Source organism: Xiphias gladius, chromosome 24 (genome assembly GCF_016859285.1).
Source record: "Xiphias gladius isolate SHS-SW01 ecotype Sanya breed wild chromosome 24, ASM1685928v1, whole genome shotgun sequence".
In the NCBI taxonomy this organism is placed as follows: domain Eukaryota; kingdom Metazoa; phylum Chordata; class Actinopteri; order Istiophoriformes; family Xiphiidae; genus Xiphias; species Xiphias gladius.
This window is the reverse complement of record NC_053423.1, coordinates 25,020,410-25,042,878: the sequence shown is the minus strand read 5'-3', so window position 1 is coordinate 25,042,878 and position 22,469 is coordinate 25,020,410. Positions and strand designations below refer to the sequence as shown.

Genomic DNA, 22,469 nt, shown 5'->3' with positions numbered 1-22,469 from the left:
TCTAATTCTACCTGGTGAGGCAGGACAAAAATCAAGGATTTTTCTTTTTAAAAAGTAGTTATTAGTTTAGTCCTGCTTTGTCTATGTATACAGAATTAATGACTGATTAATTCATTTTTGAATGGAGTTACGATAAAAGATATTTATGAACTGTGTCGTCATTTTAATTCTAACAAACCAACTACAAACAATGCTACCAATTTAGAAAAAAGAAGTAAAGTTTGCAGCCTTCCGTCTGCCTGCTCGTCGTCTTTACACTGCCTTTCCGGTCTCTTCCTGCTCCCCCTTTTTGTTTGGACACACTAGCCAGAGCTATCACCATCAGGGTCTGAGCTCTGAATGAAAACCCGCTCATCGGTTCACGTCTGCCGAATAACTGAGAAGCTGAACAGAAGCCCAGCCACTTTAGGAGCACGGTAGAGCTGCAAGAAAACAAGAGTTTATGTCCGATCACTGACTGGTGCTCTACAGGCAGAACCTAATAGAACCATGTTAGAAAATAGCTTTGAGGATGGAACAATAAAATAAACCACCACAACAGGTTGATGTGAATCATTTTGGACAAAATGTCGGTAACTCACCAAGAAATAAAGCAGCGTGTAAACGAAAGAGAAGTGAAGAAGACGACTGCTAGCTAGAAACCTACATGTAAACAATGCAGGTTTCAGTTTGTGGTTGTTTTTTTTTTTTTCCCCCCAAAAATCAGCGCTACAGTTCTTCTGAGGAAGAAGACGTTCAGGCTTGTTAGGCCTCCGGGTGTTTTGGTGAGAAACATCACATTTCAGACAGTCGGTCTTGCGTTTACACCTTGCTGCGCTGCCCGCATGTGGCCAAGAACTCAACTGGAATCAATAATGCAGGATCAAAAAAAAGGATGTTGTTCACTGGCATGACTTTGATAATGGAGCCGTTCAGCAGAATGGAAGGGGTGAAAATGAATCTTTTTGAATGAAGCTCATTCTGATGACACAGGACAGGCACACAGGCGGACGACCTACTGAGGAGTCTGGGCTGAGGTTGAGGCCGGGGGCGGGGCAGGAGGAGGAGGACGAGAGAGGAAGAGGAGGAGGAGGATGAAGGTTTACCTCGTCCGTCTCGGCAGTTCGACGCGTCGACCAGACGAACTCCATGATGGCCACGAAGACGGCGATGATGAGGCCGCAGATCAGGACCACGAAGATCCCACCGATGTTCTCCATGCCGAGACCTGAGACACACCGAGTAGAGTAATAGTAAAAGGAGGAAAAATTTTGATCCCTGTAATGTTCAACACATTAACGAAAAGGCAGGATGCGTCCTCTGGATGTCTGTGGAAAATCTCACGGCCGTCCATCGCACGGTAGCGACTGGCATCGTCATCTGAATGTTTCCCCTGTTTTATGCTAAAGACACAGTGAAATACGAAACCTCGGGTTCTGATCCCGTGTCCCTGTGCTAATTGTTCATTAATCTCCTTTTACAAGCTACATACGTGTCCAAAAAATTCTTTTTTTTTAGTATTTTTGATGACCCATCCTGTACGCTCCAGTCACGTAAATCTGTCAAATCGAATCGACTGGGATTTGGGTGGAGTAGCCAACCCGCCCGTTGTTTTTATTTAAAAAAAAAAAAAAAGCTGCACTTCACCGCGAGCAGGTGGGTAAGCTAACGGAGCTGTATCATAGGAGGAGGTGTGTGTTTGGAGACTGCAGCTGAGGGAGGTGTGTGTGGAGGCCAACGGTCCTCTACAGCTCCTTACCGAAGACAAAGACGCTCTAACTTCCATTGAGACGTAAACCTGTGTTTCGATCTCAGTGTGGAAAAAGGAAAAACTGATCGACAGCTTCTAGTCTCCACACGTTTACTGTCTCTCAACAAACGAACGCTCTGAAATATAAAATGAAAAAAAGAACAGAAAAGAAAAGAAAATGCCCAAAACATACTGGATACCAGCTGCTCATCTGTAAGACCTGAGCTCATAACAACCAGACCAACACAACGTACATTTCTGGCAGGGCAAGGACTAAAACGCTTTTAATTTGGAGGAGTTTCCTTTACAGTTTCTTTCTATCTTTGTGGGGACATGTGGGGCACATAGGAACAATAACACACACACACACACACATACTGTATGTAATAAGCAACAAAGAGACACTTGGTTAATCTTAATGGGTCTCTATGGGATCTTAATGCCTTATTTTTCTGAGGCCACACACACACACCATTTTGCTGTGTGACATTGTTTTCCCACTCTGGGAGTGAAGCAACAGCTGCGGATCAATACTCAGACAGGACTCACATTCCCGTTATGATGCTAAAAACACGATCTGAGTGAGAGAGTCGATGAGGAGGAACTGTCTCGTTGGAAAAAAAAAAAAGTGGATCAATAATGGAAATGCTGAAGGAAAACCTCTGTCATCATAATCAGTTCAGAAAGACAGGAGTCGATGGACGCAGACAAAAGGCGGAGACAGAAAAACAAGACATACTGGACGATGACACGATGAAGGGTTTTTGTTTAAACCAGGTCAGAAAGACGAACAGGACTATCTGGGATTTTTTTTTTTTTTTTTTAGCCGGGTATTCAAGTCAGACACAATAGTTCCCAGATATTCTCTCTACCCCCCCGTCCCCCACGTTGCTCAATAAAGAGTTATTGGACAGGGAAACTAAAGCTCTCTGAGCTAACGGTCAGTTAGCAAACTCAATGGCACAGGTCTTACAGTACAGTATATTCAGGGGACGTATTTGTACCATCGACTCCTGTCCTATAACTGTCTATTGGACAATAAGTTCAGTAACAGTCCACGGTCCCACACAGATAATAAACTACGATAGCTTCCTCCATTTCGGACCCTCTGGCTCTCTGCTCTTGCTACTAGTCAGTGGTGTAAGTTCGCGGGTCAAAGCTCAGCGGAGTTGGACTCCGGGCTTAACCTTGGCGCCGATTCATTTCGCGTCCTCGAGCAGATCCTCTGATCGCGTAAGACTCCCGGTGCGTCCATGACTCCAGCCTTTAGTTTGTTTTTTTTTTTTTCTTTGAGCTGTGTTCGGGGACCTTGATTAAAAGATCTCGTAGACCATTGCTACTTGTTCCTTCCACCTTAGCTCCACCCAGGCTACCCGCCCTTTCATCGTACCAGAAATTTCCGTGTAAACGCAAACTCAAAAGCGTCTCTCCGGAAACCTCACCGCCATGTTTTTCCTCCAGAACATCTGGCTGCTGCCGCCGTCCTGCAGAGTGACGCTGCCTGGTTAAGTTTTAGCGCTTGAAAGATGAATCAATCATTCAGTCAGTCAACAGATTCATCAATTCTTATAATCTGTCAGTTTATTAAAGAACAATATGAACTGTTTTTGTTTAAAGTCATAAATTTTAGTGTTGAAACAATTTGTCAATCAACAATGCTGACAATTGTCCTTTTAAGTAATTTTTCAGGCAAAAAAGCCAAAAAAGAGACAATTTGCTGCTTTTCTCTGTTTTATATCATTGTGAATTTAACATTTTATTGAGTTTCGGACTGTCGATTGAACAAAACAGATATCTGAAGACGTCGCTTTGGGCTCTGGGAATCTATGATTGGCGCCCACACTGCTTTCTGACATCTAATGGACTAAACCATCAGTTAATTGTAAAAAAAATTGTTGACAGATTAATCGATAATGAAACTGATTGTTTTCCAACGTCTGTACTGATGTGAGGCTTTTCTCATTTTTACCTGAACCAAAATGAGAAATCGTGACGTTTGCAAGAGGCTGACTCGCTCATCTACCCAGAATCCCATGAGCTTCTGAGAGCCAATCACAAACCTCAACCCAGCAACACCCACACCAGCCCACGCGCTACAGCTCATCTTCCTCTATTTACCGTGAGCAGATGCAGGCAATGGAGGAAAAATAAGCAGAAAGCAACATCACATCCAATGGTCTTCACTTAGAAACTTTAGTACCTGTAACTGTTAAAGGAATAGTCCAACATTTTGGGAGATAGGCCTATTCACTTTGTTGGCGAGAGTTAGATGAGAAGACCGACAGCGCTGTGGTCCTGAAATGTAAAGAGAGATGCCGGGACACCCACCCTTGGCTCGGTGGTCCTCCTCTTTGGGACACTGTCCTCCCTCCCACCAGCGTCTCTTCAGGATCTCCAGCCTGTTGCTCTCCTGCAGCTGTAAAATCCCCAGGGTGATCTCATCTCTGTACGGAGAGCCTGAGGAGGGAAGAGAGCCGAGTCAGTCGCACGACCAAGGTTCACCTGGTGAATTTACACAACTAAAACGAAGCTGAATTAAATTTAGCCAGAGGCAATCATCCGGCTCAGCGACCAGACTGGCCATGTTTTTAGCATTTACTGAGAGTGATGATAAAAGGTCATTGCCCCTCTTTTTGTCTGCTGTCTCATTGTAAGTGCACGTGGACAAGTCCGAGGAAGCGGACTGTGATTACAGTCTGACGTTGCTTTCACTTTCACTTTCACCGGTTCAGTCTGAGAGAAAAAAAAAAAAAGATCAGTTGCCTTTTATTCCTGATCCGGTTCTTGTTCCCACCAACTTTACTACAAACAAAGCAAAAGCTGTAGGAAGAATGCTCGGATCGACCGACGAGCAACTCGTTCGCTGGACAGCGTTGGCGACGTCCTCCTGCGTCATCAGCGCCACACGAGGACGGGTTGTGAGGAGCACGGACCTGTGAAAGGCTCCTCCACCCACACTGAGCGCTTGGTCGAGCTGCATCTTTCTGTAGCTGGTTTGCATTTTTTGTGTTTGATTTTTGCATCTCTGTGTAGTAAGTTTTTGCATTTTGTTGTCGTGGGTTTGTGTCTCCCTGGTGACACACAGGCAGGAAGACAACGAATTATTGGAGGACAGTTACTGTGTAGTCTCCACCGTTGATGTTCACTTAGTTCACTCACTTTTTAAGCACAATGCACCTTCTTGGTGTAACTTCGTTTTACTTTACAATCAATCAAGGAACATCCCAGCACTCACACGGTGAGGTGCACGTGTATTACCATGGTTTTGTATAAATAAAGGTTTTGAGACGGGGAGACTGCTTTCAAAACAGGTCAAAATCCGTACAAAGAAAGAAAAAAATCCTTTGCTTTCACACCAGAAACAAACCAACCAAGCAAGAGTCTGCTTAGAGGCAGACCAAGACCCTCCTTTTTGAGTGTACTCTGGTCTGGTTGTTTAGGCCGCACCTGAGTTCAATTGACAGCTTTCACACCAGCCCAAACAAACAGTTTGTCCGAACAGAGAGAACGTCCAAAATAAAGGCTGTGTTTCTGCATCCAGAAGTGTTATTTAAGGAAAACGATGTGAGGTGAAAAAACGAAGCTGCAGGAAGAGTCGGGGTTTTAGATTGATTGCTCTTTAAGTAAAGGGTCTTTCTAAAATCACAGGTAAGTCTGCCAAACACTAAGGGAACATGAAGAAACACACTGTCCAGCACATTCAGCCCTTTTATCCAGTGTGAGCCACAGCCACAGCTCCCCCGCTCACCTCTGCTTTGTTAAACGTGTTGAGTTGCAAAGCGAGCTGAGACGTTAAGAGAGCGGAGACGAAGCGGCAGCTGCATCTTTTATACGAATCAAACATGTTTAGATTCCCATTTCGCACCCGAGGTCGGTGTTCATGTGTTAAAACTAAATACGGAGCTCTGTAGCAGCAGCACGGCGTGGGTGGGGGGGTGACGGCAGGTATTTTCAGTCTCTCCAGGAAAACGCTCACAGTCTCGCTCTGGTTGTTCACATGAAAAGTGACGAAAATAGTTGTGTAACAAATGAAAGCAGAGGTGGGAGAGGAGCACAACGCCTGACTCCTCACCTCCACCTCCACACAACAGGAAGCTGGCGTTAATGTCGGATGGTCGGATTTTTTCAGTTCGGAAGGGGCATAAATCCTGCTTAATGCCGCCTGGACTATGGTTTTCATCATCACACCAGAAAGAGCCACAGTAAATTAGTCTGTGCATCTCAGCGCGCAGGGATGGCTTTCTTTCTTTCTTTCATTCTTTCTTGCTTTCTTTCTTTCCTTCAAGTTTACACCATGAATTCAAAGACGTATGTGTTGCATTTCCCCCCTGGCTCCTAACAGAGTGTAAACCACGTCTCTGTTGTGGATCAGTTTTTACTGCAGCACAGCAGTTTGAATGAAACCGGAGGGTGCAACACAGCCGATAAACTGCAATAATAAAGGTCAGCATTGTCAGGACGACATGCTACTGGTCAAATTTTCCACAGCTGAAATCTGAATTCGGGTGGATTTACTTGACCCCATGAACGAATCCGCAACGTCGGCGATTCCATTTAAATTTAATAGATTTCGCTACGAATTTTTTAAAGCCGATGCGACCTGACACCATTAAGAATCACTGTTAATAACGAAGCTGACAAATCACAAAACGATGATACTGAACTTACTACCAGTAAAAGTGTGTCACTATGTAAGTCACATTTGCTTTTGTGGCACAATATCCTCACACAGCAACTAAAGCAGGATGAAAGTGCTTTATGTTTAGCCACTCTGCTCTCGGTTGAGGTCACAGAAAGTTTGTGGTCTTGGTTCAGTATCGCAAAAGGCATCAGCGGCTCGAAGCACGAGATACGATATATTCCCTTCATTTACCATTTTGCCTTAAGGTTAAGCAAAATGTTTTTGTTATCTACACCTAACCTGAACCGAACCTTGGTCTCTGATGTCAAAATCCTGAACTTTATACTCTCAAGATCCACTTCGATCATCCCCCAAGAGTCAAGTGCAATATAATAAAAAAACGTCCTTCACTAGAACAGAACACTGCCAGGGGCCAGTCCAAGCAAACAAAACACTAACGGATAAAACAAATTAGCATGTAAATCCACTTCATATCACCACGAGAGTCTCAACACAGCAGAAGCGTTTTAAACTCTGCCACCAAAAGGAGAAGAAATAATTCAGGATAAATCAGGATGCCAGAACCAGGACCCACCTGTGAAAGCAGGAGGTGCGTGGCTGTTTCTCAAGGTAAAAGATAAGTGAAGTCTTTGACAAAACGACGGCACTTTTGAGTGGTTGGATGTTCCATATTTTACAGGTACAGACGATTCATCTGTCACCTCCTGACTTCCTTTTCTTTCTTAAAAACATTGATACATTTCTCTCTTTTTATAGAAAGATAACTCTAACCATTGAAGCCAAGTACCTCATTTGACAGGTTTCCTAAAGAATGGTCAGTTTCAGCTTTTAAAAAAAAAAAAAAAAAAGGTTGAATACCATTTCAGAAACGAACTCTTCTTTTTCCCATTTCTCTCATTCTTCCCTTCAAACCCTGCTCACATTGATCTCATTCTTCAGGTTTGTCCTTTACAGTGTTTCCTTCCCACATTATTCACTTTTCTCTCTCCAACTTTTAATTTTTAGGAAATTTTACTTTACAAAAGACCTTAATGTTTATTACTCTAAGTACACTTTGATAACAATACTTTTACGTACCTTTTTAGGCGACATTTTCATTTTATTTGTCATAGAGAATATTTATATTGCACTGTGCCTACTCAAGAAAATGATCTGAATATTTGATCATCTGCCTTTGGAGATGCTGAGACAATCCTCAATGTCATCATTTTTTCCTGCTGACAGTTTAATAATGTGCCGTGGTGTGTTCGCTTGATTAGCTCATCCATTAAAAACCCCATGAATCTTGTGGCTAATAGAACGATAGTACAGTGAGTGACATCTGTTCCCTGAGTTTGTCCTCCAGGCATTACTTCACCCCGGACTTTGTGACATTTTATGGAGGTATTTATGTTGCATGGGAGGAGGCACTGCCTTAAAGTCTGAGATCAGGGAACAAAATTCTCTGGGGTGGAGCTAATACCACAGATTAGTTGGAAAATTGCAACGTGATTGTGTGCATGTTTGCTTTGCGTGATGTGCACTGATACGTGGCCATTTTTAGGTAGTCTGAAGGCAAATCCCCCGTATAACTGCACCATATATCCCCATATACAGTATGCACCACTTCATCCCTGGCTAGTGTTGACGTCAGGTTGTAGGCGGACGTAAACAAGCCACTTTGTATGTACCTCACTTGTAAACCTGCATACAGTATATGATGATGTGAAGAATTTTACTTTGACGATTTCTTGGCAAAAGCACTTAAACTGTTTACATATAAAATATGATACAGTGATCAAATGTCATTAAAGTAAAAGTTATGATGTAAAAAACTTAAACCTCCAAAATTTAGCCATTTCTTCTGTAGGCTGTGCTTTTATAAGCTGCTCCAACAACAAACGGGCACTTTGGAAGAAAATGTAAAGTAGAAATCCCAAGTGTCCCAATTCAACTTTTGTCAGGCCAACGAAGAACCTGACCGAAATTCCATTTTTAATGTTATTGCGAGTGTCTGATTTTTAATTAAATGATGAATTCCTTCTTATTACACTGACAGAAATCATGGAGTTTGATTATTTCACATTTGCATTCACACAGACCCCCTTCATCCATTGGGGGGAACCACTACCGACCGAGAACCGAACCGGTAACCAAAACCTCCTTGCTTTCACTGTCAGTGTAAATGTGTTGAACTTGCATAAATCAACAGATGTGAAATATCCATTACCATAGCCTTAACCTTACCCAAGTGGTACTACATGTCTGAATCTGACCAAATCTTAACATTAGAGAGTCAGAAAACAGGGATATTGGTCCTTTCTTAGAGTAGCGTCTAGGTTCTTTAGTCATTTAGGTTTAGGTCTAAGGACCTGTTAAGCGTCTGATCAGGATACCTCCTGGGCACTTCCCCTCTGGAGGCATTCTGGATAGGTCAAACTGGGAGGAGACCTCGAGGGAGACCCGGAGCAGTGAGAAAGTTCCCAAGCCAGATGGATTACTCCCACCCAGCCTGGGGACACCCGAAGATCCATCAGAAGGAGTTGGAACAAGTAGTTTGGGAGGATGTCTGGGATGGATGGCTCCTCTGGGTCTACTTTCAGCTCCCAGAACACAGAAGCCAAAACATCTCTTTACTTTTAAAGCAGCTGCAAGTTTACTATATTTTCTATGTTTTTAATGCTAATGGCTCACTGTCAGTCAGCACAGTTAACATGGGAGACGACCGCCTACCCGGGGCACCTGGGTGATTCTGCTGCTTTTATTTGCATCACTTAGCGGGGGAGGCTGATTGACAGGCCGGTCTTCCCAAAACTCCTCATCTTTTTTTGGTCTCCCTGTCTCCCTGCTGTTCTGTTCCCTCTCGCCACATCTGTTCCTCCTTCCTCTATTAACTATGCTAATCTATGCACTAACACTTATCGCCAGAAACAAGTCTGAGGCAGGCGACGAGGTGAGGCCAGACGCCGGCAAAAGCAGGAACCAAAACACCAAACTGGAATCAGGATGGATTTAATTTGCCGAGAACAGCAGTCGCACACAAAACAATACGACCTGGTTAACGGCTAAAACAGAATCGACACACAAGGTGATGGACCAAACGTAACACAGCCTCAATGTGTGATGTGACGGCAGACTAAAGACAATTACACTTCACATCAACAAAGTAAAACAGGTTAGTGTTTCCAGATTCGTCTGGTGTCAATACACTTTTACTGGTCCTTCTTAATTCAACTTAATATTTGTAATGTTTAAATTTCACGTATAAATTGAAATCTCCAGAAATGTAATTCTGGGAAGGCCAGATTTTCACAAGCTCAGAGTTCACGACAAGACTTAAGTCTAGAAAACATTCGGTGAGAGTCGCTTCAGGCCGCCCCAGCCGTTGACAGACTACAAATGGTGTTTATGAGCTGCAGTACAAGCTCTACACGTATCTCTAACACAAATTTGTAAGTGAACAGCACAAACAAATAACAGGCATCAACATGCCTTCAAGCTTTGTGTCAGTTTTCAGTGTGAAGCAAAACAAACAAGACCTCTGCCAAGAATCCCTCAGGATAAAAACGCCATCTCCACAAAAATAAACTGAAAATAAAAAATTGAATTTTCAGCAATGCATTCAGGTGGACCACGCCTCTAAAAAGCTCCCCTTGAAATTCTGTAATTTATTGCCCGATCCTCTCTGTCTCGCAACGCACGATAGTCAAGTTAATCTTATTTATACTACGCACAATCACGAGGCACACATCTTCCCTGAAAGGGCCTTACAGTCTGTACAGGGTACGGTACGACATCCTCCATCCTTAGACCCGATAGTGCTGCTACACTGCAGGAAACTTTCCACAGGGTTGGAGATCATTTAGATACCATCACTGACAGTCCAAGTAAACAAAAACCAAATGTTTCGCACGGTGCATATAAATGAAGGCTACGGAGATGTGGTTGGTTTACTTACGGACAGAAATATTAGGACAGAGCAGAGAAACTCCTCTGGCCTAAACACTGAGAGAGTGCATGAGTTTCTTAGGTTCAGAGGACGCCCTACATCAGTATCAGCAACATGGGGGGCGTTGTACTTGTGGCAACCAGCAGCAGCTTTTATGTAGTTCAAGTCTGTCAATCAAACCATTCAAAAATACTGTTTTTGTGGGGCGTCTTGGTGGTGCAAAGGTCTAAGAATCTCACATCGTAACTGCAATGTCCTTGGCAATTTAGTTTGATCAGAGCTGGGGTGTAAAAACCTCAAAACGTCAGACAAAAATAGCCATCAAATGTGTACGGCTTCTTCGAAACCCTGTGGACGACCACTTGTCCAGGCTTGTGTCATGCTTTTATTGTTGGTCAATTCGTATTCAAATAAATGTAAAAAATGAGTTGAAGTGAAGGGAACTGAAGTTCTCGCCTCGCGCCGGCTCGCGCGCTTCATGTTATCAACTGGTGTTGACAATGACTGACTGCTTATACTTGTGGCTGATTGGTCGCAGATTTTACCGTCGGTTATCCGTTTTTGTTGACTAAAATTGAACAGCTAGCGGCTTCGTGGCTCGTGCTCCAGGGTCCTTTCACTCACTGACCTCCTAAAGTGACAGTGTAGGTGTCATAAGGCAGGTCTTGGTCACCCCCGTCCACTCACCCAGAGGCATGCCGATGCCGTATCCTTTGGTGTCCAGCAGTCCTCCGATCTGCGTGAGGTTGCAGTTGAGGCTGCGGTAGTACTCGTTCATGGTGCTCTCCATCAGGAAGGCGTACTTGGAGTTGAGGACGCGGGCAATGCCTTCTTCGGTGCTCTTCACGAACACGCTGGGCTGCTTGGAGTACATGTAGTTCCACATCCGCTGGTACGTCTGGTACCGCGAGTTCTGGAAGAGGAGGAGAGTCAGGGTCAGTGTTTCCTCGGTCTCATGTTCACAGGGTGAGCTATTTCTGAAACCTGGATTAGATTAAAACATGTGGCTGCTGACGCGTAGTGACAGTATTAGTCCTACGACTGGAACTTGTTTCTCCGTCTGCACAGACGCGAATGCCCTTGGGGGCTGATGGGTCAGCTGGTTTCTTACACTTGTATGGATGTTTTGGTATAACATGTTCAGTCCTGCTTCACGACCCCCTCTGTGACCTGTGGTTACCCATGACACCTGCAGCTTTGTGTTGCATTTACATCATAATGTTTAAAGTTGATTCAACTAATATTTTAAAGGCGAGAACAAGCAACTGCTTTTATCGTTTAGTTTGGAGTAATAATGAGTAAATCCTAATAAAAGGGGAGATTTTCCCTTCGCTCCCATTCTGCCTTTATGGTGTGAATGTTGCATTAGCCGGCGGCACTCTGTCAAATCCTCATGGGAGCCGTAGCTGATGAATGCAAACAAAATAAGTGATTGGAAAACTTGTTCAGACTTTACTGTCCAAACACACTGAGCTACAGATGCCAGTGGAACATGCCTGGTTCCAGACCTCGAAGTCAAAGAACTGATTTTAAGATCCTGCTGATCTTCATGGCCTTTCACTCAGTTACATTTATGACCTTTTAGTGCCATAGGAGCCAGTGCGTAGTTTGAGATCCTCAGGTAAAGGTTTTCTTATCTGTTTCAGAGACCTGGCTGAAAACTAGAGGGGACAGAGAGTTTGCAGCCGAGGCCCCGAGGCTCTGGAATGACCTGCCTGAAGAAATCAGGCTGGCAGAGTCAGAACCCTTTGTTTTAAATTTGCTTTCTAAAACATACTTCTGTCGGAGAGCATGTCCTGATTTTATATGAGTTTTTACTTTGTTTGTCTTTTATTCAGTTTCAATCCCTTTTTTAAAAATAATGTATTTCATCTTACATCACTGGAACAGGTTTTATCTTTTTTACCTTTAATCTCATGGTTGTGATTTTATTTTTCTGTCCAGTGTGAAGCAGGAGTGTTAGATTATAAAGAAAACAAAGAATGAATAACACACTGCATCTGGAATGATAAATGTGAAGTGAGAATCAGAATTAAATCAATACGAATGAATGAATGAATGAAATGAAATTATTTCCCAGTCTCACCATGAAGAAGGTCATGGTGGATCCCCCGTGGATGGTGCCGTACTGGATGTTGGTTTGGTCGGCCAGATCGTCCGGAGACTCGATGGGAACCTCCATCCTCTGGACGGTGAGAAACGCTGCCAGGTTGGCCGTGTAGGACGAGATGATGATGAGGGTGAAGGCCCACCTGAAAGGACCAGAGAAGAGGAGCAGCTTTAACCTTTATTTACCCTGAGAGACTTCCAAACCCTCCCTTTTTTTTCCCCCTCTTTTCGTTAAGAGCTGTGAGTGGAAAGCAGGACAGACAGATGGAGAGCTCTGCAGGAAACGTCGGGAGTTTAAGGTAAAAATCATCAACCTAAACATGAACTCGCTGCAGACGATGGAGAGATGGATTAAGGCAGGTGACATGAGGGAGGTGACGAATGTGACGAATCCGACGAAAGCAGTTCTCTTCAGTCTCATATTTACAGGAAAACTAAATCTAACATGCACCACCCTGCCTCTGCTCGTCTTCATTTATATGCTGTAGATGTTGTTCAGGTGGATATCGGCTTCATGTCTGAGTGTTGAGAACGGAGCTGGAGCTGGACGTGGTTAGCCTAGCTTAGCATAAAGACTGGAAACGGAGTTCAGCACCTCTGAAGCCCACTGATTCGTGTGTTATCTCGTTTTCAGGAGGAGTTACCTGCAGCCGGACCTGCGCCTTGTTGAACAACAGTCGGTGCGGCGACTGTGAGCAGCTTCCTGACGTCTCGGCCTCACAGTGGGGTGGCCATGTTTGGAGTCATCACGCTTGTACAGAGACCGAAGCCAGAACCTGAGCTCAGCCACACAGCGGCTCGCCGAGAAACGGTTCCAGTGAGTGACTCCCACTAAAACCACAAACAGGCCCCCCTCATCCACCTATGACCCCCCGCTATCACGTGAAAGGGTGAAAGTTTCATACCGACGTCACCTGACGACAAACTACACCGTCTCCATGACAACTGAAAAACCCCAGGCACCGAGGAAGATGTTTTCTGTTGTCAAAGTCATTAATTGTCTGTCCTTGTCTCTGTCTGACTGACAGACAGAGACACAGACATCCGGATGCATCATGAGTTTTTATGGGGCTAATTGCCCAGTGAGGCCGAGAGCTGTCAGAGAAAAGATGCTGATGACCGCTCCAGTCCCCCCAGTATCACTCCACCATCTGTCTGCTTGCAGCCGCAGGGGCGCAGGGAGGGGGGAGTAGGAGGAGAAGGAAAGGAAAAGAAAGGAGGACAGATTTTGTAGGGTGATTGTAATTTTCATCTCCACAAGCAGCAGGACGACGGAGGTTTGGTTTGGTTTGGTTTAAATAAATGTCTGTAAATGTTTGTAGCTTGTTACTGTGACAAATAAAGTCTAAGTGATCAAATAAAAGAGTCCAATAACAACACAAATGCAGTCACAAAAAAAAAAGGCTGAACTTTCAACCAAGTAGTGAACTTAAAGGCAGCAAAACTATAAATACAATCAATGAAATCAAGCTAATTATAAAGAAACATGGAGGTCACCTGAACCTGCAGAAATTTTGAACTCAACATGGAGAACGATTTTCCAAAAATAAATGAGTAGCTGATTCAAACCCCCATTTCTATTCTCCGAGGACCAAACACCGAACCTGGGGGGACGGAGCCTTCGCCGTCGCTGCCCCCACCCTCTCCAACTCTCTCCCCATGGACATTACACACTCTGCCACCCTCCCCTATTTGTTCCTTTTCCCCCGCCTACTTTAATACTGTCTTTCCAGGAAGCGTCTTAGGAATTTATCAGGGAGTTATTAGGAAATAATGTTCCCATAAAAAATAAAGCACCAATTAAAATAGAAGCTTTGGTGGTGGGTTTGTCCATTTTTCAAAGTTTTCCAACCGAAGCAAAGCTACGCGAAGCCTGACACATCCGACGATTGAAGTGTATCACAGTTACGAGCTGCCGTGAAATCTTTCGACAGAATTTTTGTGAAACTTCAGATTTGAGTGTCGCTGGTTCCGGCAGGGAGGGGAGATTTAGGGCAGAGGAGCGGAAATAAAAGGAGAAGAGAAACTGACATCGTCATTTACACATGAGAGCCACTTTACCATCTGTTCACCTTCAGCTAATGTTCCTGAGGAGGGAGGGATGGACAGAGAGGAGGGGGGAGGCGACGCTGGATTTTACCAACGAGACAGGAGGCTGCATCTTTCCCGGCTGATCGCAGAAAGACCTTCCTGGAGCACCTTTGATTTTGCATGACGTATGCATAACCTAGCAGTACTACAGTATTCGTCGTACATTTACTCAGTTTCCACCTGTAGGGACTCTCACAGCGCCTGGTTCAGGGTCAGGAAAGATCCTGGTCTGGTTTAATACAGAAAAAGTTCAGTGACTTCAGACACAACCTGTTTATTTACACTGAACCAAAACCACCATCCTTACCGAACCTTAGCCAAAGATGGGACCCGGTCTCTGGTGTCTTAGTCCTGCTCCTTGTACGCCCACCATCCACCCCAGTTACCCCCAGCGACTCAGGTGCAGTCCCTAAATGTGGCGCTTCATTCACTCTTGCCTCTGAACATAATAAATAGAAACATGATTTCTAGGGTTGCTCACTTACTCTTATTAGGTTTCCAGGCTTATTTGTAAATTTAGGGGATAAATGTGGATTGGAACCTCCCACACAGTCTTGTGACTCTCATCTTCCAATGTTTATCCTGACCGACTCACAAATGACTGTAAAATGTGCATCCAGGCTGAGACCACCTGACCATCACGCCACCCGTAAGAGGTAACTGCAGACACGCTCGGTTTATTTTTTCTTCCAGACTTTCCTCCACTGCTGTCGTGGTTCGTTCAGAGTCCTGCCGCTGACCTCGCTCATCCACACCCACAGTCCGTCTGCCTAATTGCACCTAATTGCTGATCTCTGGCACAAACAACGCTCTGCAGACGCGCAGGACAAATAAACGTCCCGCGCGAGTTAGAAGCCAGAACGTGAGCCTGGAGGGACAGAGGACGTACAGAAGACCCTGTCTGACCCTGTCTGCACTGGCCGAGTAGCGAGAGCCTCCCATCAGCTTGGGTCCTCCATTGGCGTCACGCTGGATGCGTTCAGTCAACGCGCCTCCGGGTAGTCAGAAAGCGCTCAGAGGGAAACACGCAGCTGCAGTAGTCATGCGCGTTAAGACAGAGCAAAGTAAAGTTGAAGCCCGTGGAGACGCCTCAGGCTGCTTCAGGTTACCGTGCGTTTGTAAAGCATGAGTGAACTGTAAGTCGTTGAGCTTCTGGTGTCTACAGCTGTGGGTTGACATGATGACATGGATGACATAACGGTGCCCCCCCCCCCCCGGTACGAACCAGACTCCGCTGACGCAGCGGGTGGACAGAGCCCGGGGCATGATCTCTGAGCCCTGCTGCATGAAGCCGCCCACCGGGAACCAGAGGCTGTTCCCCAACGTGTACTGGTTCTCCAGGACGTCCCGCCGCTCCCGCAGACACGGGTGAGGGTTATACCATTCATAGGGACTGAGCCTGGAGGGGGGGGGGGGGCAGACAAAAAACATAATCAAGAAAAGTCAAAAGACCTGTCATGAAACGCACAGACCAGCCTTCAATGCGAACACACTTCTTATAACCAGCACCAAACGTAAACACAAGGTCACAGTGAGCTCCCTCACATCAAAACCACAAACATCAGCAGACGCCAGAATAGCACAATTCAAATCTTTTAAACTTTTAATTTTAATTGGACTTTTCGACCTGTGGAGCGCTTCACAAAGCGCTTTCGCTCCGATAGTGAGAAAACTTCTTATTAGGATTATTTTCTCAAAGGTCACAGAGTGTTTTTAAAAGGATTTTTCAGATAAAACGCACACAGCTGAGGTGTTAAGTTTGTCCCACGCGTCTCAGAGTTTAAGTGCTGAGGCAGGAAACGGGAGAAGGTGAGAGAGACAGATAAATACATACTTTATACACAGTAGGAAACAAAATAATGACTGTGTTTAGAGGCTCGTCTGGAGTGAAGCTATAATGTTACTGTGAGCGACAAGATTACAGGCAGAAAGAGAGAGAGGAAAGTGGCAGAGACACCTTCACTCACTGAATATAAAATACAAGTGACAGCAAACCCTGAAGAGAGCAGCAAACATTCCTGTTCTTTTATCTTGTTACAAAGACAAACGCTTCTGCCCAGAGAGCGACACACAGAATCTCAACGACTACTTTTCAATTACATTTGACCCTCGGGGACAAAGACCAAAAACAAAAAGTCCGATTTTCTGTTACATACAGGTGCGCACATCTGGTGTTGAGGTTTACACTCTGGTCAGCATACAGAGTTGCACTCACGGAGGCAGGTGTGTTACCTGGCGGCGAGGAAGAGGACGCAGCTGACGGCGAGGTAAGCCAACAGCATGAAGAGCCAGACAGCTGGAGAGAAGGGATCCAGGAAGGAGAAGTAACCTGGTTTACGACCCTGAACAAAACACACACAATTCCCTAAATCAACCACAAATGACATTCCTGTAGATTAGAGTGACAAGAAATCCTACTACTGTACATAATGATATTCTTAATATCAACTGTTCTGTATAAAATGACATATCGTGACGGAGGATTTCACCCGTGCCGCCTATTCTGCACATCGATGAAAACGTTGTACTTACGTGTGTTTGCTCATTAGGAACTTTAAATTTTAAGTGGAAAAACATCGGCGGAGGTTCTAATGTCTCCAGCTGCAAGTAGTGAATTGACAGATAGTAGTGAATGATAATGACCACCTGCCAGTCACAGCGCACGGAAAGCCGTCAGCGTCTTAGGCCTTAGAAACACAACCCTTCCTTTCAGATTGACAGCCATGCATCTGGGAAAACTACACTGTGGGAACTGGATAGTTTCCCTTTTCTTTTTTTGCAGCTTTTCACATTTTCTCAGCACGTAAACCTGCATTTCAAATAAAATACCAAAAACAAGATAAAGAGGAAAAATTGCAGCTACAAGCTTTTCAAGTTTTAACGACTGTAAGATGGTGTTCCCCGGTGAGTCGCTCCCCATCAACCCATTTCATCACTTCCCCTCCCTGCTGTTTATGATGCCTCCAACTAACCCCACCCCCCCACTGGATTAAGGATTTGGCTGCGAAGAGAGTTGAGGAACTCCCAGATTGGAACCAATTAAAGTAGACGACTGGAACTGTAATGGAGGCAATCAACTCTCTCTCCATTATTTGTCCATTTTGGCTCATTGGAAAAACAAAACAAAACAAAGAAACATGCAAGGTTGGCGAAACGATTATCTGATGCGAGGCTGCTTTGTACCACTGAATCAGACAATCGACTCCCAATCAGTCTCACGGTTTTGACTCCATAAAGCTTTTTACATTCCTGCTGTCTTTGAAAGAATGCAATAGTGTTTTTAGGAAATGTTTATCCAACCTACCAACACCTCGAAAGATCACTAGTTAACATGTTGTATCGTTCTTATTTAATCTGCTCGCAAACAAAAATATAAAAAGTTTAGAGGGGAGTTACAGTAAGACTTGGAAAGTTGAGCCCAGTACAAATGTTTTTGGCCAGTTTTAGCTCAAGCTAAAGTGATAAGTGCTACAAACATTAAATCAGTGAGCCCCTGACGCATCAAACATGGTAATGTTTCAAGATATAACCAAGATTTTGCAGGCTTTCTTTTTAAAATGAGTAAACAATTAGCACTGTCTAATGTTTGCTATCTGTCGCTGATGGGTAGCTAGCTGTAAAGTTAGCCTAGTGTTGCCGCTCTTCCCAATTACATACTCATAGTTCACATTTTAGGACTTGAACTGGACTTGTGACCTTCTTGTCTTGACTTCTACCTTGACTCGGGGTTTCACAGCCAAGACTCAAGACTTACTGGAGCCAATCCCGGCTGAGACTGGGCGAGAGGCGGGGTACAACCTGGACAGGTTGCCAGTCTATCACAGGGCTCACACCTTTGGGCAATTTAAAGTCGCCAATTAACCGAACCTGCGTGTCTCTGGACTGTGGGAGGAAGCTGGAGAACCCTGGACGAAACCCGCACAGGCAGAACATGCAAACTCCACACAGAGAGGCCCCGGACCAACCGGGGCGACTTCTTGTTTGGGGCAACATCGCTAATCACTGCACCGCCAGGCCGCCCTCAACCAGACGAAGTTTCTTTATTTTTACTGTGTCCGATTCATTTGATCTGTGGGAGTTTCTTTTCAAACTCTACAGAAAAGTAGAAAAACTGCATGAAGGTAACAGTTGAATGAAATCTGTAGTTGTTCATTTATTTCGTAGGTTTGTGTATTGAATTCATTTTTTCACATATAAAAACAGTCCTTAAATGTGCCCACACTGATGAAAATGTAAAAATTCTTCAATAACAACGTACTTCTATAGTGGATATAGCCAATGCCAATACTGATATCTGAGATTTACTAAAATCCGATAACAATACACTTGCCAGCCACATGGTGGCCTGGATCTACGTGAAACTCTCCTGGTTGGATCATCAGTAAAAACATGAAGAACTGTGTTTGAAAATATCTGCTTCTCTGATAGAAATTCGAAGGTGCAAGCCTGTCGACATAAAAACTTTTAGGGAGAAGTTAACTACGACTCCCAAGGTGCATTTCACTCAGAAAGATCCAGTCACAAAGGTTCAAATTCTGTGATGTGCACCGCTAAGTGCGAGCTGAAGCTTAAGGTTATGGTGTTTGGCTCACGAATTCCACTGTCAAAGCGCTTGACGAGTCAAAATGTCTGCTGGGAAAAGGGCCTGTTGCTACACTATAAAAACAGAACGACGTGAAGTCAAACACGGGTCGGGGTTGATATGAAAAATGACAGATGACTCTTTCATCTCCAGCTTGATGACTTTTCAGGAAGTAAAGACACATTTTGACGAGAGAAAAATGCATCAACACATGAAGATCCCTGACAAAATCACCACGCGTTCATCAAACTCATCGATCAATAACTGTAAAATATGATTGATCCTTTTGTGTCTGTTTTAATTCGTCGGCCTGATTACATTCTCCAACACCTGCTTAGTTTTCTTAAAAGTCAGAGCCGGGAGCTTGACAGATTTTTCTAGATAAGAACAGTGTCACTGAGGCTCCCTCAACAATGACACTGCCGCCACAGCCGGCATCTCGTCGGTGATGGCGTCTGAGCCGCTCGTACGCGTTGTCATACATTGTTGGGCCTCAGATGCAGTGAATAGCAGAGTGATAATGTATTGAGAACTAATGAATTGGGAGCAGCATCAGGCATAAATTTACACCGTTCAGCACCGGGGGGCAAGAACACTGATAAACACGATAGCACTTCACTAATGTGTGTGAATAAGTCAACAGCTTGAGCAATTAAATAGATTACCATCTTTAAGTGTGCTTGCAAGCTATTTAGATACGTGCTGCATGTGTGAGTGTGTGCGTTTTTTATAATTTGCATAAAGGTCTTTATACTTCCATACATGACTGTATTTTTTTATTTAGTTGCCTTGGAAGTCACACAGTAGTTTGAGATTTAACGTGTGACGCCTTCAACGGCTTGTTCGCTTTCAGAAACAAACGTACCGCTCACGCAGAGGGTTGTCGTTGGTCCGGCCCAGACCCTCAGCGAGCCCGTAGGCCCCTGGTTTTCCACGTGGCACTTTCATTGATTTGAAATGTGTTTTGTAAAATGCACCACTAAAGGCAACCCCGTCTCCTAGAAATTACGTTTCTATACAACTAAACTGCAACAGCAGATACGTTTTTGTGGCGTAAATAAACCGGTTGTGTCTGAAGTCGCTGTGAACTTTTTGTGTATTGAACCAGACCGGGATCTTTCCCAAGTCTTTCCCCAAGTGGATGTTGTTCTGCAGGAACCCACTATTTTGGTGGAAAACAAATAGAATACGTTGCCTGTGAACATTTTACTGACACTTTCAGTATCAATGCATTTGTGACTTGTCAGATACAGAAATTAAACGTCATCGCCTCATCGTTTCTTAACAGAAAACATAACTCGGTCGGTTCCAGTTTAGTTGTATAGAATCATAATGGTGCATAATGGCCACCGGTGATGCACTTGATAACAGCAGCCTGGTGTTTTAATGCAGTGAATCTCCGACTCCTCAGTTCAAATCCTCCAGCTGGGACTGGATCGGGAGACTGAATCGGTTCTGCTCCAGATGGAGCCGATGGATCTCTGACTGCTCGGCAGTGTGAGAGCGTAAATTGCTAAAAACGTGCAACTTAATCCTGAAATAAACAGTTAAGAAAATGAATGTGTGCGAGCACGAGCTCGGCTGTACACCCATTACACCGCTGACTGATCACTGAGTCAATACGCTCAGGTTCTAACAGGGGACTGAATCAAACATGGAGGACATATGGCGCAGCTGAATAATGATGAACTGCAGATGTACAGTAACTGCAGGCAGTGACACGTCATCAGTCTTCACTCAGCGGACACACATCGTTATGGTTTAACGATACCAACAGATAAATACATGTTCTATTAACATTTATTGTTGTTGGCTCCGACTCCTATCCATGATGCTCAAACCCGGCACTAAAAAGGGGGGCAGCTCAAATCCCCTTCCCAAGCTTGGAGGTGTCACGTGGGTAACAATAATAATATAACAACGTATCAGTAATGTAGTTAAAATATCACTAATTCTAACTAGATCTGGAGGATGAAGAGATGCTGAAAGCTGCTTATGATTTTGCCATTGTTTCATCTCTGTTGCATTTCTGAGAAAAATAAGCCCTTTGCATCGTTTAGAAATCTCCCTGGGTCCAGGCTCTATATTTGTGGCATGAGCGCATTTGTCCCCGCCTGGCGCAGTGCGCATGAGGCACAGATGGGGGGAGAGGGGTATTGGCATTTCGGTGGAAACTGCCTCTGAGACACTGCACTCGGGAAACACGTCTCAGGACCTCGCCTGATTACGGCGCAACAGCATTCGGATGCAGAACCACGACGCAGTTTCTGAATAAGGCTGAAAAACGTAAAGAAACAATTAATCACCTCGCGAGCAGCAGACGCATTGAACCCGGCATCAAAAGCAAATGTTTCGTGCGATCGCAGCAGGAACGTGGTCTGCAGTGATCTGTAGATTCACGCCAGTGAGTCCCCCAGTATCTCACTGCTTTATGCTGAATGAAAAGTTTTCCCCTCAGTTCGTTAAATCCCTGCAGCATCTGAAGGCAGCAGGACACATATGTTGTTAAATTTGCAGCCGCAGATTTGAAAAGTCCCTCAGGATTTGTCCTGAGAGAGACTCGGAGAGCTACAGCAGCTTCACAACGCTTCTTGCAGAATTATTGTTTTGTGTTGCATCATTTTCTCAGATATTCATTCTTGATATTTGCAGCAATAACTCAAACGTCTTTACACAAAATAGCTTCAGAGAGTGAAAAAGGTAAAGACATAATGTCCCCCAGTAGTTTATTTCAACACCTTCCCCGCTGGAAGCAGAAATAACCGATGGTCACGTCTGGCCTCTCAACTTTAACCGACTGAACCGCTCAGTGATTTCGTCCCGTTTGCAGGGTCTTCACCCAAACCTCTAACCTGAGCAGGTCTCTGTCAGACTAACAGGAAGCGGAGAGGGGCGAAGTCAGAGTTTCATATTCCAGTCAGGGAGGCAGAGTCCTCAATCCTCCTCAGAGGCTGAAAAACTCATATTTTTCAAGCAGCAGCTCCTGTAACCTTCCCCCCAACTGAATCATATCCCCGCTCCTCTCCTAAAAAAAAGAGCAGAAGAAGAAACATGCCCTCTATCTGTGTCCTCCGCTCTGCTTTTATCTGCTCGCCCAGCTCTTCTCCCCCTGCGTGATCTCTAGTCGCAGGAATATTTGCTGTTGCTGCGTCCTGAACTCGAGGTTTGACTGAGTGACCCGAGCAGTCGGGGGACTGTTGTCGCCTCCAGCAGCAGACTTCCTGCTGAGGAGGCGACTGCTGCTGTGACTGCAGCAGTTTCTCTCCGAATTCATCAAATCGTCGGCCAGACGGAGAGGCCGACAGAAAATGTCAACAGATGCAGACGCACTGTTGTTCAATTTGTACAGGATCACCTCTGCAGGCAGGACTGTGAAATAATTTCACCC

At 44.7% G+C, this 22,469-nt stretch overlaps 1 protein-coding gene across 1 annotated transcript in view; it reads right to left on the bottom strand.

Moving 5' to 3' along the window:
• The window catches only part of LOC120786477 (glutamate receptor ionotropic, kainate 5-like), an 80,962-nt gene that overhangs the window by 4,756 nt on the left and 53,737 nt on the right, over positions 1 to 22,469 (bottom strand). The window contains exons 15-20 of the mRNA XM_040121948.1: positions 16,732 to 16,841; positions 15,725 to 15,898; positions 12,386 to 12,551; positions 10,987 to 11,212; positions 4,058 to 4,186; positions 1,086 to 1,207 (exon numbers count right to left, since the gene is read on the bottom strand). Of these exons, the coding sequence (XP_039977882.1) occupies positions 1,086 to 1,207; positions 4,058 to 4,186; positions 10,987 to 11,212; positions 12,386 to 12,551; positions 15,725 to 15,898; positions 16,732 to 16,841 (927 nt within the window). The remainder of the gene's footprint in view (positions 1 to 1,085; positions 1,208 to 4,057; positions 4,187 to 10,986; positions 11,213 to 12,385; positions 12,552 to 15,724; positions 15,899 to 16,731; positions 16,842 to 22,469) is intronic.